Source organism: Triticum urartu, chromosome 7A (genome assembly GCF_056163025.1).
Source record: "Triticum urartu cultivar PI428250 chromosome 7A, HENAU_Tu73, whole genome shotgun sequence".
Lineage (NCBI taxonomy): Eukaryota > Viridiplantae > Streptophyta > Magnoliopsida > Poales > Poaceae > Triticum > Triticum urartu.
The window spans coordinates 57,108,430-57,124,626 of record NC_141879.1 but is presented as its reverse complement, the minus strand read 5'-3'; the positions used below and the strand labels follow the sequence as shown (position 1 = coordinate 57,124,626).

Sequence of the window (16,197 nt, the reverse complement as noted above, 5' to 3'; positions counted from 1 at the left end):
GATTTAAAAAAAACGTGAACATTTTTTGAAACTCCCAAAAAATTGGAAACATGAACATTTTGAAATGGAATTATTTATTGAAATCTCCAATATTTCTGAAAAGTTGGGAACATTTTTGAAAAGGCAACATCTTGGATAAACTTTAAAGCATGAACATTTTTTTATGTTTGAAAAAAAATTAAATTCGGAACATTTTATGAATTTTATTAATTTAAGGATAAAAAAAGAAACAGAAAAAGGAACAAAAAGAATGAAATAAACAGGAAAAGAAATAATATAGAAAACGAAGAAACAAAAATGAAAAACCAAAAAAGCGATAAAACCAGGACAAAAAACCAGTTCAGGAATCTTCTAGAAGGTTCCCAAAACCGGAATAAAAAAAGCAATACAGAAAAATACGAATGCTAGATAATGGGTCGGCCCACTGCATCGCTCTCTCGCGTATCTCGCAGTGAGCATCCTTTCTTCGCCCTTTTCAGTGGAGCATGCTCCTTCGCCTCTTTTATCATGCTTCTCGTTGTCATCGGCCTCCTTCTCCAGCTCGTCCATGAGACGGCTGATGCAAGCATCTTCGTCACACTTGGACGCTATCGGGCACTCCGCGACGTCTGCGGGTGTCATATGCACAGCCACCAACGCCGGATTAATGCGGCCTCAAGCTTGTCGAGGTGGTTTGTCGTGAACACAATGATCCGATCGCCGCCGTGCGCCGACCAGAGCACGTCGATGAAGTCGAGCAAAAAATATAGCAAAGGATGCACATCTTCGGACGAGAACAAAATGACTGAAACAAAAAGTTTTTTCAAGCGCCCAACATATAATCAGCTCCAAACGCTTTTATATTTATTTACGGAGGGAGTAACCAGCAAATCATAACGAGTCCATTGAATTTGCAGCTAGCTACTGCCCCTTTCGCCCAAATTTAAGACCCCGCACTGCATTTTGAAGAAGAGAGAAGAAAATTTGGCCTTTCAATTTATCACAGGAACCTTGAAGTTGTACTGAATCTTACAGGACAGGACCGCCACCCAAAAGGGAATGAACAGTGAATGTTACCTACCCGCCTTTGTGCTACAAAACATTTTGAAGGGAGATGTACAAGTCAGCTCCCAAACCAAATACAAAATGAAAGGCGTGTGCCTCCATGTTCAATCAGCGACAGGAATAGACACAGCAGGTGGACATAAAAGGGACTGGTTAGCACACAGAACGGGATGGACATCAGCGAAACTGTCTCCTACTAAGGGTCAGGTCAGATACTCATCTGGTGAACATGGAACTCCGATATTATGCCCGCTGAATTCGCTTCAGATATTGTCAGCTTTCGAGCGTTGAGATACCATGGAGCGCTTTGTCGATGAGGTGGACACGGAACAAAACTCCAGGGGAACTGCACAGATAGATAACACCAATTATAACACTAACACTTGATAAGTTGTCATCATCACATCGTCACCAGATGTCGCATCTGTAACAAGGTAACATATTATGTGCTACAGGCTGACATTTCCAAAGTGGCACGTTTGATATGCCAAGGACCTGTTGATCCAATCCAGGTTTTCTTTAAGGAAATTGGTTTTACTGTAAATTCAGCTAGTGCTCAAGGTAAAGTAGTTTAACATTGCCTGTCTGCCTTTGGCATTTGCATCTTACAGTTGCAGGACCACTACCAAAAAGGAACCACCAGACAACATTGCCTATCTGCCTTTGGCCTTTGCACCAGAAAACAATTGAAACAAACATGTAAAAGACCAAATAGAGAACTGAAAACTGAAAGGCAACTGCCTAGCTCCATGTTCATTAAGATGAACAGACACACAACAGGTGGACATAACATAACAGGGACCAGTTAGCATACAGACAAGGATGGACATCAGTGGAAACTGTCTCCTATTGATGGTCAGATACTGATCCGGTGAACATAGTATGATGATAGCGCGTCCTATAAATTGGCTTTAGATATCGTCAGTCTTGAAAGAATGGATATTGCCTTGATTCTTCTAATTGGCAGCAGACGTCTCTGCGAAGCTCTTCAAGCAGTGAGATACCATGGAGCGCTTTGTCAACGAGGTGAACGTGGAACTAAACTCTACAAGAACTGCATAGATGGATAATGACAATCATCATATTTCTAAAAACTTGGTAAGTTCTCATCGTCAGGACATATCGCATTTGTCACTTACTGAACTGCAGTAACAAGGTAACAACATATTACATGCTGCAAGTTGACATTTCGAAAGTGGCATGCTTAATATAGCACTAGGAGCATGTTGATCTAATCCAGTTTTTGTAATTAAATTGCTTTTACTGTAAAACTAGTTACCGCTTAAGTTAAAATAGTTTCTTTTTAGTTGCCCGCCTAGTGTCTCATCCATGACTTTTGTTAGCACACAGGAGTGTATCCCTGCTGTACATACGCATTGCATGAACTAACCTAAATACTATGGCAACCTGCCATACTTGAAGAGCTTGTTCGGGGCAAGAAACAGACCTGATGAGCTCTGAAGTTGATCGAATGGTGACCGAGATTTGAGAAGGGGTGGGCTATTTTACATAAATTATGTCCTCCTCATCTGGCTCATCCCCCTCCCAGTCACCATCTTCTTCTTCTGCCATATCTGAAGCTTCTCCATCCTCTTCTTCACCATTACCTTCTCTCTGCTCCCTTTCCTCCTTTAGTTTGTCCAGTATAGTAAGAATCTGCAGAGGTGAGTCGGTTAGACAAAGATCTTCCTGGTACATATGAGAAAAACATGAAAAATGGTCCATGTAATGATTCTTTGTGTTAACAATATAGTAGATCCTACGGCAGATTAAAATGCCCAGTATGTAGGTATCGACAAAACATATACACTGATTCTTATCCATATAACAAGCAAATGATGATTCTAGTTTTCACCTAAACTGAACTGCAAATACACTACAAAATGTAAACAGAGAAGCAAGCGACTGTCAAGTACCAGCTTGTGAATTGCAAGGGAAGAGAAAAGATCAGTTAAGAGAAGTATTTCGCACTACGTTTTACAACGATCGCAGAAGGAAGTATCGAATGGTCATGTAAACGAGTTTAAAGAAACATGGTGTCGAAAACTCTGCTCTGCAGCAGCAACGATGGTAGTAGTAACAAATACTAGCAGGCAGTGAATACTGAATAAGGTCTGACCATGAACTGGTGCAAAAATGAAAAATGGGTGAAAGCTCGTGGTGATGGTGCAGCTAGATGGGTACTGTATGTTTTTGGCAACAGAGGAACAAACATTGCACTTCGTAACACGCCAATGTCTGACAAAAAAAATCAGGCATACCCTGCTTCCGCGCTCCATGGACTCGTCTTCGATGAACCGTATCTCGGGCGTGAGGCGCAGCTTCATCCGCTTCCCAATCTGGCTCCTGACGTACTTGGTCTTGTCCTTGAGCCCGGCCATGGCCACCTTCTTCCCCCTCTCGTCCCCAAACACGGACACATACACCTTGCACACCTGCAGACAGACAAGGAACTCAGCATCACCCCCGCAACCCACCGTCCCAGATTGCGGCGCAGCCGCATCGTTTCGAGCAAGCGGCCGGGGTCTACCTGCAGGTCGTTGGAGAGCTCGACGTCGGCGATGGTGGTGAGGGAGGAGAGGTAGCGGTCGGCGCCGAGGGCGGCCTCGGGGAGGACGGCGCGCTGCATCACGGGGTCGCGGGTCAGCATGTCCGCCAGCTCCCGCTGGATCTGCTTCGCCACCATCCGCACCCGCCGCTCCTTGGCCATGCACCGCACCACGCGCAGCGACGTCGGCGACCACGACGACGGCCACGGCAGCCGCCGCACGGAGACGGGCGCCGCGGCGGCGAGGGCCCGCGGCAGCGGCGGGGACACCAGCGGCCGGCACGGGAACATCCTCGCGGTGGTGGGGGATTTTGCGCCGCGGTGAGGCCGTCGGCCGTCGCTGTGGGGGAGTGGGAAGGGGATAGTGTTGAGAATCCAACAATATCTCCCGGCTCGATTTAAAAGGAAATTCCCAAAATAATGTGCAAATAGTGTATGGTTATAAAAACCCTTTGTTAAGTCCATTTTCTATGAGAATTGTTCTGTATTCATAGGAAATTATGTATTTTACATTATAATGTGGTTAGATTTTAGCTTCTTGCTGGACGAATTACCCATGGTGCTCGTGTCTTGAACAAATGTGTGCCAGTGTAATAGTGGTTCTATACTCTATCCATCGCCAATTACGTGTGGTCCATGTCTTCCATGATTAAACTTTGATCGTTTCGGTGTGACGCTCGGAGTAGAACATGGAAAAGGCATTGAGGAGAGAATGGTTTGAGACGCGAGAGCGGTATCAATATCCCATTGCAGGTTTTCTGGGCGGAATGGGATTCATATTGAGCTGCTAATCGATAATAGAGCTACCAAATTACAGCCTGACCATGCCAAACACGTTCTTTCTTTATCAAATGACACCGTGAACAGACCGCGTTTCAGAATGCACGAAGCAAACATATCATTAATTAAGGACGTGTTTGGTTATAAAAAGGTAACGTAAATGCAAACGTAGCGAAATAACACCGCTAAAGTAAACGTAATGGGTAAAAGTCGACATGTTTGTTTCAACATTGTAACTATAATTCTCTGCCATCTTCCAACATGTTTCAATCACAAGGTAAGATGCAACCAAAAAATCACATAAAAATGGGGGAGAATCAACTAATCGAATCATGAACAAGAATTACTAGAACATGTTCATAATTTGAACAATTCAGAACTAGCCAATTTTACAAATGACCCAAATATGGTGAAGAACTCAAACAAGAAAACATGAGGTATAAGAAATGGATCTACACAATTTAGCAGAGAAGGTACCATGCCAAATCATGTGAGAGGGAGTGCATGAAAGTTGAAGGTGTTGGAAATATGCCCTAGAGGCAATAATAAAATGGTTATTATTATATTTCTTTGTTCATGATAATTGTCTATTGTTCATGCTATAATTGTGTTATCCGTAAATCGTAATACATGTGTGAATACATAGACCACAACACGTCCCTAGTGAGCCTCTAGTTGACTAGCTCGTTGATCAAAAGATAGTCATGGTTTCCTGACTATGGACATTGGATGTCATTGATAACGGGATCACATCAGTAGGAGAATGATGTAATGGACAAGACCCAATCCTAAGCATAGCTCAAAGATCGTGTAGTTCGTTTGCTGTAGCTTTTCCGAATGTCAAGTATCATTTCCTTAGACCATGAGATTGTGCAACTCCCGGATACCGTATGAGTGCCTTGGGTGTGCCAAACGTCACAACGTAACTGGGTGACTATAAAGGTACACTACAGGTATCTCCGAAAGTGTCTGTTGGGTTGGCACGAATCGAGACTGGGATTTGTCACTCCGTATGATGGAGAGGTATCTCTGGGCCCACTCGGTAATGCATCATCATAATGAGCTTAATGTGACCAAGTGGTTGCTCACGGGATCATGCATTACGGCACGAGTAAAGTGACTTGCCGGTAACGAGATTGAACGAGGTATTGGGATACCGACGATCGAGTCTCGGGCAAGTAACGTACCGATTGACAAAGGGAATTGTATACAGATTGATTGAATTATCGACATCGTGGTTCATCCGATGAGATCATCGTGGAGCATGTGGGAGCCAACATGGGTATCCAGATCCCGCTGTTGGTTATTGACCGGAGAGGCGTCTCGGTCATGTCTGCATGTCTCCCGAACCCGTAGGGTCTACACACTTAAGGATCGGTGACGCTAGGGTTGTAGAGATATTAGTATGCAGTAACCCGAAAGTTGTTCGGAGTCCCGGATGAGATCCCGGACGTCACGAGGAGTTCCGGAATGGTCCGGAGGTAAAGATTTATATATAGGAAGTCCAGTTTCGGCCATCGGGAAGGTTTCGGGGGTCTCCGGTATTGTACCGGGACCACCGGAAGGGTCCCGGGGGTCCACCGGGTGGGGCCACCTATCCCGAGGGCCCCATGGGCTGAAGTGGGAGGGGAACCATTCCCTGGTGGGCTGGTGCGCCCCCCTTGGGCCTCCCCTGCGCCTAGGGTTGGGAAACCCTAGGGGTGGGGGCGCCCCCCACTTGGCTTGGGGGGGGGGGGAAGCCACCCCTTGGCCGCCGCCCCCTTGGAGATCCATCTCCTAGGGTCGGCGCCCCCCCAAGGCCCCTATATAAAGAAGGGGGGAGGGAGGGCAGCCGCACAGCCTTGCTCTTGGCGCCTCCCTCTCCCTCCGTTACACCTCTCCTCCTACTTGCGCTTGGCGAAGCCCTGCCGGGATCCTGCTGCATCCACCACCACGTCGTTGTGCTGCTGGATCTTCATCAACCTCTCCTCCCCCCTTGCTGGATCAAGAAGGAGGAGACGTCTTCCCGACCGTACGTGTGTTGAACGCGGAGGTGCTGTCCGTTCGGCACTTGGTCATCGGTGATTTGGATCACGACGAGTACGACTCCATCAACTCCGTTCTTTTGAACGCTTCCGTGCGCGATCTACAAGGGTATGTAGATGCACTCCTCTCTCCCTCGTTGCTATATGACTCCATAGATTGATCTTGATGATGCGTAGAAAATTTTAAAATTCTGCTACGTTACCCAACAGAAGGGAAGCTCCATCAGTTGATACTAAAAAGACCATCTCAAACACGGCGCTTGCGAGCAAGCGCCAGGGAATAAATCCAGACATTTTTGAATGTGTGTGCTTCAATCTCGGTCTGTGGGCTCGCTCCTTCATGTGGATGATGGTGCTTGACTAATGCTTGTTGTTATCCATGCAGCTATTGGGTGAGCCTTTTATTTTGACTAGATGATACCCTGTCGTTGCAGCGGGAACACGTGGGAATCGGGTTCAACATATTATTTTGATGTCTTGAATTTGAATATGGGACTAAAGATTTTAAAATACTCATAATTTATTGTATTTGATATTATAAATTTATAAAATATTTATAGAATACAAGTACCATTTCTACTCTTTCTCATGCATGTTGGAAGAAAAAAAAGTAGTGGAGTTGATATGTTGACAGAATTAGTACATGTACTTCCTCCGTTTTAGTTTACAAATCTTGTGCGTATACCTAGGTTCCCAATTTTATCACCCAATATAAACTATATAACACAAAAATTATACCGTTTGAAAATAGATCATCTAAAGTTTATATTGGTATATGTTTTGTAATATATGACTTGTATTAGGTTGGTCAAATTGTCGACCTAGTAGTAGTTATTTTCATGCATGCAAGCTGAGAGAAACAAAGGTAGTGAAGTTGGTGAGGTGGCATATGTGCATGTTGATATAAATGAAGTGGTGTGGACCAACTACTTAAGTATAAATGAATAGATGATCTAAGTGTGGACTAATTATTTTGTGTGTTTGGTGAGGGACGAACTGTTTGTGGAGATGTAGGGTGAAGAAGAGGTGATAGGGTTGCATCGTTTTCAGATTACGCTGGGCTGTTGGTGTATCAGTTTGTATTGGGTTGTATTTATACCGAGTAAGCGCCTACTAGAGCAATGAAACCAAACATAATTTAACACTATATGTTACCATCGCAGTCGGATTAAGTTACGAAATCCTGAACCAAACACATTCTAAGATGCACATCGGTTCATGTAGACTCAATGGCAAACAAGACTCAAAATATCTAGCCACCATATGTGACATGTCAAGATACACCAACAGACACCATCATATGTTACATGTCAAAAGTTGACATTTATGGGGTATGTATGCTATATTTAAGCCATAACGTGCATTTATAGGCATTCAACGGAATCATTCAAAACTGAACTTCAAATGCATGAAAATTATGAAAAAATGGGTTGAAAATCGTATTTGTGTTCTTTATTCTATGTTTAGGCAGTTCCCAAGAAAATAAAAGGAGTTCCATACACCAAGGTGCCAAGACTTGACCCTGAAATGGAGCTCATTGAATGTTTAATACCAAAAATGCGAAAAAGTCTAGAAAATATGAAACCTAGCATGGTGTCATTATATGACATCAATAGGCTGCATAAAAACTTGACAAGGTTTCACAAAAATAGTGTTGTACACTGCTTAGAAACCGAACCATATCTCAGGGGGTGTTTGGTTTCCTTCAAGAGTCCACACCAACATACGCCTAGCTTGGATGGTGCCTGGATTCTGCTTGTGAGCTGTTTGCTTCATGTCCTCGTCAAAACGATTCCTGCCTGGCCTGGCCGCTCCCAGGTATGTGATTAGCCTGGTCCACTTAGCAAAAAGAGAAAGAAAGAAAACGATTAGCCTGATCCAGGCGTCTGTCTCCGAGCGCCTGGCGGGCTGCAACAACGGCCTGGAAGTAATTAAAGCCTAGGAGTTGTACGGTGCCCTTTTTGAAAATACTTTAAGCACTCAAGTTACAACGGCCAGGCGATGGACAAGAAACAAACACACAGCCAGCAGGCAAGCCTGGCGAGGCAAAATTTCCCATCCTCTCAGGCTGTATCCAGGCAGCTTTCTTTCCTAGATTTCAATAGATTATTTCTCAAAGTTGCTTCCTAATGTTCACATCTCTAAAGGTGTTTCGTGTCTTTCCATCTTTGCGCTAGCGAAATATTCATATTCATTTTATATATGAAACTATGAGCATTTCTAACAGATGCGCAACCGCGCGGCGCGCTAAAACTTTTTTACAGCGTCGAAATAGCCTCTCTTTTTTTTGCGTGCAGCATGGCGCTGGCTCCAGTGACCGCTGCAAAAGATGGCACGCACGAGCAGCTTCAGTGCGTGTGGTACATATGCAGCGCTCGCGCCCAGCACAAACAACATTTCGCACTCAAAACAGAACCAAGAAGATCAAACACATGAAAAGTAAATCAACAATAAATAATTCAATTTATTATAACTCAAACAAATAGTTTATGTTCCAATACAACTAATAGTTCAACAATACAACTAATAGTTCAACAATACAACATCAAACATACAACATCACTAGTTTTATCGGCCATTTCATGCCCGCTACTCCTTGATTAGATCCTTTTAAAGATCATCATGCGTTTCGACACGTCGAATGACATGATAGGAGACAACAAATGGGGCCACCCCGCAGCCCTCCTCCGCACTCGCACGGGACATCCCAAGAGCTCATATTGAGAATAGTCTAAGGGGCTGTTTGGTTTGTGACTAACTTTGCCAAAAATTGCACACCTAAGGTTAGGCAAGTTCAACCAACTTAGGTGAGTGTTTGGTTCAAGCCACACTTGGGCCCCACATGGCATACACACAAAAGGTGTGGTAAGATTTTCTTAGCTTGCCAACTTGTGGCTCTCATTTTGATGAACTAACCTTAGGCAAGTTTGGCAAAAATATGTGGCAAAGTATGGCAATGCTAGTCCTAGAACCAAACGGCCCGTAAATCTTGCCCACGCTCATTCCCGATGTCATGTTATGCATGATCACACAAGCGTTCATGATGTACCAAAGGATCTTTTGATCCCAAAATCTAGCCGGCCCTCTCACAATAGTAAATTGGGCTTGCAAACTCCCAAAAGCTCTCTCCACATCTTTCCTAGCCGCTGCCTGAGCATTGTGAAAATCAATATTTTTTTTACCTTTCGGTTTTTTTGACGGTGTCACAAACGTTTGCCACTTTGGGTAGATGCCATCTGCAAGTTAGTATTCATAGTTGTATGTATGGCCATTTGCTACAAACTCCACCGGTGTAGTTTTATCATTTGCAATCTTATTCATGAGTGGTGACCGATTAAGAACGTTGATGTCATTCAAAGATCCATGCATTTCAAAAAAAGCATGTCAAATCCAAGTCCCTTGATCGGCCACTGCTTCAAGGATTATAGTGGAACCTTTTTTCTGGTCGTGTAATTGTCCATGCCATGCCCTAGGACAGTTCTTTCAACTCCAATGCATGCAATCTATTGAGCCAAGCATACCTGGGAACCCGCGAGCATTGTTCATCTCCAAAAGCCTTGCGGTGTCTTCAGCATTGGGAGCTCTCACATACTCTGGACCAACCACTTGCACAATTCTGACTGTGAAGCGCTTGACACACATGATCGCTTGACTCTCACCCATGGCCAAGTGGTTATCAACTAGATCAGTTGTTATATCGTATGCCAACATACGCAAAGTGGCTGTCACCATTTGAAAAGTGCTATGACCGAGTTCTCCGGCGGCATTCCTCTGTTGAAAAAAAACCGATCATGGCTCGTCAGTTTCTCTGCAATGTTTGAACAACTCGATGCTCATCCTAAAACGATGCTGAAAGTATGACTCGTGGTATGTGAGACTCTCCACAAAATAATGCCTCGTCAATCTGTTGTCGGCATCGATCTTATCCCTCCAATTTTTCTGACGACCGATAATCGAACCATCGTGCTTCGGCTTTTTATTAACGTGAATAGCTAGGGTCATTGCAAGGTCCTCCTCCTCTTGAATATCAAATTCTTCATCGAAAGAATCATAAGACGAACTCATTTACAATATTAAATTTAAACTAATCTATAGAACTACAAACAACATGCATCAAATTCATCTAAAATGTGAAGTTGAAGCAATACATACCTTGCAAGCGTTTTGTCAAACATCTTATGGGCGCCGAGCGACAGTGGGGGGCGGCCGCTGTTCTCGGAGGAATGGTGCGCTTGAGGGGCGGCGGCGATGAGAGGAGGTGGAGGAAGCGGCGGCGGCGCGCGGGGATTGGTGGGGGAAGCGCCGACAGGTCGCCGTAGCAAATTGGGAAGGTGCAGGCAGCGGCGCCAGCGCCTGGATCTGACGGTTGGTGAAAGTCGCACGCGAGTCATCGTAGCCCAGCACGCGGGAGCGGGCGCACGAAATAAACAGCGCGCGATGCCGTTTTGCTCCGCGCGTTGAATCAATTATACTGCGCGCGTGTTTTTTGCGCGTCTGCTGAGCACCCATTCCGACTGATCGCGCATAAAAAAGCGATTTTTCCAGCGCGCTGCTAAGATCGTGCGTCTGTTGAAGATGCTTTAACAACAATATGTATTTTCTATTTTTATAAGCATCCGACGATGACAATGACGCGACCTGCAGGAGACCACGACTTATTCGAAGGCAAGGAAGGTCGCGCCGCCGGCAAGCATTTGGCCATCAGGCCATGTACAGTGTTAAGACTAATTATGTAATTAGGGGAAAATCTCCCCTTGCCCAAACCGTTGTTGCGGTTTGTCCCGCAACCGACGCCTTCCTTCGATCTCCTGGAACCAACGCCCCCTCGAGGGATCGTCGTGTCTCTTCGGGACGTATAAAAGGCGGTCTGTAACCTTCGATCAATGAATTCGATCATTCTGATCCAAAACATGTTATCACGCACGTAGACAACCAGCGAGAGCGAGAAGAAACAACAGAGAAAGTAGAAGAGAGGGAGCACTCGCCGCCGGTGAGATGACAGGCCTCGTCTCCTTCTTCCTCCGTCTGATCCGCAAGGACAGTCGTCGCTATCGCCTCATTGCCCTTCGCCTCCATGGAGTTGGTGGCCTCCGCCGTTTCCGTCGCCGGATGCGAGCCATCCGACGGTTCGGCCGCAACGCCGCTGGACGTGCCGCCCCTGGCAGCCACCGCGCCGCTGGACGCGCCCGTCGCGGTGCTCACCATGCCCTTGGACACGGTCCCCGTGCTCCTGGACACGCCCACTGCGGTGCTCCCCGCGCCCGTGGCCAGGCGCCCATGGGGTACGACCCTTGGCTGGTGGCCGGCCCGAGCGCCCCCATGATGCACGGGGCCGCTGCCGCGCCTGCCCTGCCCACTGGGTCTCCGCCTCCACCACCTCCTTCGCCGGCCGCATGGATCCCTCCATCAACGCCGACGCCTGATGCCGTGGCCGCTGGCCCGAGCCTCCACCCGCCTGGCTATGCCCCGGTGCCGATGCGCTCGACGGTGAATGCATAGGAAGCGCTCGCCTTCATCTCCGCTCCATCCGGCGCCTCTGGTGTCGTCCACCTTGGAGTCGGCATGGAGGGCGCCGCCGCCGCCACCGGGGGCACGCCTCAACAGGAGACTGCCGCGGGCTCGAGTAGCCGCGCGGAGCGGCACTTCGGCCGCCTCTTCGAGCGCGTCGTCGCAGCCCTCGACCGCCGCCCCGGCCGTCACCCAGGCTCATGGGCTCCGGCGAACCTCGGATTCACCGCTACTCCACTGCGCCAGGCCTCCACCGTCGTCGTCTCCTCTTCAGATGAAGAGGCCTCGTCGGTGTCGCGTCGCTGAGACCTTGAAGATGCGAGGGGAGGCGCCGGCGCTCGCCACAATCACTGGCGACTAGGCTCCCTGCTCCTCGCGAGCGCAGGTGCTGGTGGGGGATCGAGCATGGTGCGGGTCGGGGCGGGTCCTTATCCATAACCGCCCCACCCCTCGCTTCCTCTTATACGGTGTGGCCTTGGTCGGCTGCGGGCTGGCCTCGGTCGGCGGTGGCAGGCCAGGCCCAGGCGACCGACACACTTCCTTCATTTTTTATCTCTGTTTTTATTAGTTTAGTACTAATTATTGTATATGGTGTAGTTTTAGACTATGTTTAGTACTTAGATTGACTACTACTTACATTCTAGTCCTGTTCTAGATTTATGCTATGTTAGGACTTGTGTAATTATTAGTAGGTGTGTTTATATTATGTAATGGATTGCATATAAATAAAGTACCGGAGTTCATCTGGGAAGAATGGCATGTTCTATGTGTTTACCACATACCCAGTTCTCTTGAACATGTACTTGCGATTGAGATCATCTTCTCTCGCATATCAAACTTGCAAATTTTTGAATATTTCTCCCTCATCTTATTTGGAATCACAAGGTAATGAGTTGTGATCTACTGCTCATTTGCAGGCTATCCTCTCTTACTATGAGGTTTACGCTTTGTCATTCTCGACAAACGATTACCTCCAACGTGTATTCCTTATATCTGAATTGTAGCATACACAAGGTAATGACGATGTAGCCTATTACTGTGAGATCTAAGTAATCTTCAAAGTGTTATGTTCACACAATTGAGGTTGAGAATTTTTCAAGTTTACACTTGAGTATCAAATTTTTGCATTCTTATTACACAACCATGATGGTTTTTAATTTACCACCCGTAAATTAATTATATCTGGTTTCCCATGTAGGCGAAGATGACTGCCAAAGAGTTTGAGGAGCTTGCCCTCAATGGCCACAATTACCCTACATGGCTATGGACATCAACATTAGTCTTGCGTCCCGTGGGATAGCGCGTGCAATACAACCCCCAGAGACTCCTCTCCCGGCTGGGGCCACGCCGCTGTCAGAACAACAGAACTATGCTGCCTTATTCGTCATAAGGCACCATATTCATCCAGATCTTAAGTCTGAGTATTTACAGGAGGAATCTCCTAGTACTCTGTTTCTGGCCCTCAAAACGAGGTATGAACAGCAGAAGGCAGTAGTCCTGCCCGAAGCACTCCATGATTGGACTCATCTCCGTCTTCAGGATTTCGAGTCCATTGATGAGTACAATCATGCTGTTCATAAGATATGTTCCAAACTGCGCTTTTGTGAGAAGGAACCTACTGAGGGGGAGAAGATAGAGAAAACTTTGTCTACTATGCTCCCTTCAGATAGGATCCTCCAACAGCAATACCGTGCTCGTAACTACACTGTCTATTCCGAGCTTATTCACATGTTACTTCAGGCTGAAAAGCATGATGAGCTACTCGCTAAGAATGGCTCTCAGCGCCCAGTTGGGGTACAACCTTTACCTGAAGTTCATCTGAATGTTGCAAATAGACAAAAGTTTAATGGTACCTCTCGAGGTAAACAATCCAATTCCGAGCATAAGCGAAACTGCAATGAGAACAGGAGATCTAGACACCCAGGCAAGGGAAAAGGCACTTCAAAGCCCATGTTTGATAAATCTAAGCTTTGCAGCAAGTGTGGATGCTACACGCATTCTACTGAAAAGTGCACAATGCCCAAGCATCTGGTTATGTTGTACCAGCAATCCCAGGGACGCAAAGCACCTCAAGGGAAAAGGTTTGAAGCCAACTTCAACCTTCATCCAGATAGCGCAAAAGGAGCTGGTGATTCGCACGATGTTCCTCCTGGACCGAGCAACGCCATGGTTCCTTATCTGCCTGAGGATACTGCTGAAATGGAGAACACGTTGATTGACTACACCGCAAACAACGTGTTTGGCGACTTCGACTAGTCCCTCAATCTCCTTAGTGATCTACTTAATTGTGTCCATTTTTGATGATTGTAATAAGCACATAAGTTTATTGTTGTCTTTATATTGTATTGTATCAGCACATTTGATATAATAAAGATTGTATTCTATATATTACTATGAGGTTTTCTTATTGAAAATTCTTTGTTTTATATAGTTTTCTACGGGGACAATCCGATGGAAGAGGAATTATGCCTTGTGGACAGTGGTACTACAAACTCTATACTGAGGGAGATGAAATATTTCCAAACTCTGAAAAAGATGAATGGAGATATTCTAACTATCGCTGGACGCGATACCATGATTGTTGGTACTGGACGTGCCATATTCACCCTCCCAAGCGGTACAAAAATGACGATTGAGGATGCTTTATTGTATCCCGACTCATCACGTACCCTGATCAGTTATCGAGATATCCGTAAGAATGGTTTTCATATTGAAACCCATGAAGACAACAAAGAGGAGTATCTACTCTTTACTAAAGATGATGGATATGGCAAAAAGGTACATGAGAAAATTCCTTCTCTATCGTCTGGTTTGTACTATACGTACATCAAACCCGTGGAACATGTTGCATACAAAGTAATTTTTCTGAATGTTAACGCATTCCAAACCTGGCATGATCGCCTAGGCCATCCTGGAATAGGGATGATGAGAAAATTACTAGCAATTCCATTTGTCATAATTTGCTTGAGTCAAAATTTTCTCAATCTTCTAATTTTGTGTGCACATCTTGTGCCACGGGAAAGCTAATTTTGAGGCCCTCACACCTCAAAATACAAGCTGAACCACTTCAGTTCCTTGAACGTATTGAAGGAGACATTTGTGGTCCCATTCAGCCCATTATCTGGACCTTTCCGGTATTTCATGGTTCTGATTGACGCATCTACACGATGGTCACATGTGTGTCTTCTATCCACACGAAACCATGCATTTGCCAAGATAATGAGGCAAGTCATTAAGTTGCAAGCCCATTATCCTAAAAGTCGAATTAAGTCAATTCGAATGGACAATGCTGCAGAATTCTCCTCACGTGCTTTCAATGATTATTGCATGGCTTTGGGGATTGAAGTTCAGCACTTTGTTCCATATGTCCATACACAAAATGGTTTGGCTGAAGCATTGATTAAGAGGATCAAACTCATTGCAAGACCTTTGTTGACGAATTGCAACTTGCCAACCTCTTGTTGGGATCACGCTGTTTTACACGCTACTGACTTTATACAATTGAGGCCAACTGCATATCACAGTTCTTCCCCTCTGGAATTGGTACGTGGAAATCCTCCAAGCATTTCCCATCTGCGTAAGTTCAGATGTGCTGCATACATCTCAATCTCACCACCACAACGGACATCTATGGGTCCACACAGGAAGTTGGGGATCTATGTGGGGTACAAATCGCCATCGATTATCAAGTACCTGGAACCCCTAACTGGGGATCTGTTCACAGCCCGTACACTGATTGCATATTTAATGAGGAACATTTTCTGGCATTAGGGGAGATTTCAAGTACCAGAAAGAATGCCCAGAAATTGATTAATTGGAATGCTCCTGCCATTTCATCCTCTGAGCCACGTACCCATGAGACCGAACTTCAAGTTCGGAAGATCATTAATTTGCAACATCTTGCAAATAATCTGCCAGATTCGTTTACTGATTTGAAAGGTGTTACAAAATCCTTAAACCCGGCCAGAAATGCGCCAGAAAGAGTGGAGGTACCAATAAAAACCACTCAACTCCCTATTCCCAAAAAGAGGGGGAGTAGTACGGCCTCTGACCTGGAGCATGCTTTTAGAAAGCAGCAAAGGAAATCGAGGAGAAAAACCTCGGAGTCAGTAAATGCAGGTCAACTCAGCATTGACAAACACCTGATGGGTAGTATACACCGAGTGGAAGGGCAACCTCCACAACCCAGTTCTAGTGTGCACAAACTGACTGGGACATCAGAACACCCAGACTCGATCGTATTGGGAAATCACGAAGAGTCACTAGGGGTGCAGGAAATTTCCATCAACTATG

General features: G+C 45.8%; 1 protein-coding gene and 2 pseudogenes across 2 annotated transcripts; 2 read left to right on the top strand and 1 right to left on the bottom strand.

Annotated features, from left to right (window-relative positions):
- Window positions 1–954: 954 nt before the first annotated feature.
- Window positions 955–3,977, bottom strand: LOC125520546 (putative ribosome-binding factor A, chloroplastic). Of its 2 annotated transcripts, none has more exons than XM_048685500.2 (4): window positions 3,575–3,977; window positions 3,306–3,479; window positions 2,492–2,700; window positions 955–1,390 (listed from the first exon to the last, which is right to left on the bottom strand). In XM_048685500.2, the coding sequence occupies exons 1-3, from the start codon at window positions 3,881–3,883 to the stop codon at window positions 2,545–2,547; spliced, it is 639 nt and encodes a 212-aa protein (XP_048541457.2). In that variant the 5' UTR covers window positions 3,884–3,977; the 3' UTR covers window positions 955–1,390; window positions 2,492–2,544. The 2 variants fall into 2 exon arrangements, with proteins under 2 accessions (XP_048541457.2, XP_048541456.2); XM_048685499.2 differs by lacking the exon at window positions 955–1,390 and adding an exon at window positions 1,765–2,098 and having other exon boundaries at window positions 3,575–3,976.
- A 7,414-nt stretch (window positions 3,978–11,391) lies between these two features.
- LOC147957699 (uncharacterized) lies at window positions 11,392–12,210 on the top strand (annotated as a pseudogene).
- Window positions 12,211–13,108: 898 nt separating this feature from the next.
- LOC147957698 (uncharacterized) lies at window positions 13,109–14,160 on the top strand (annotated as a pseudogene).
- Window positions 14,161–16,197: the final 2,037 nt, after the last annotated feature.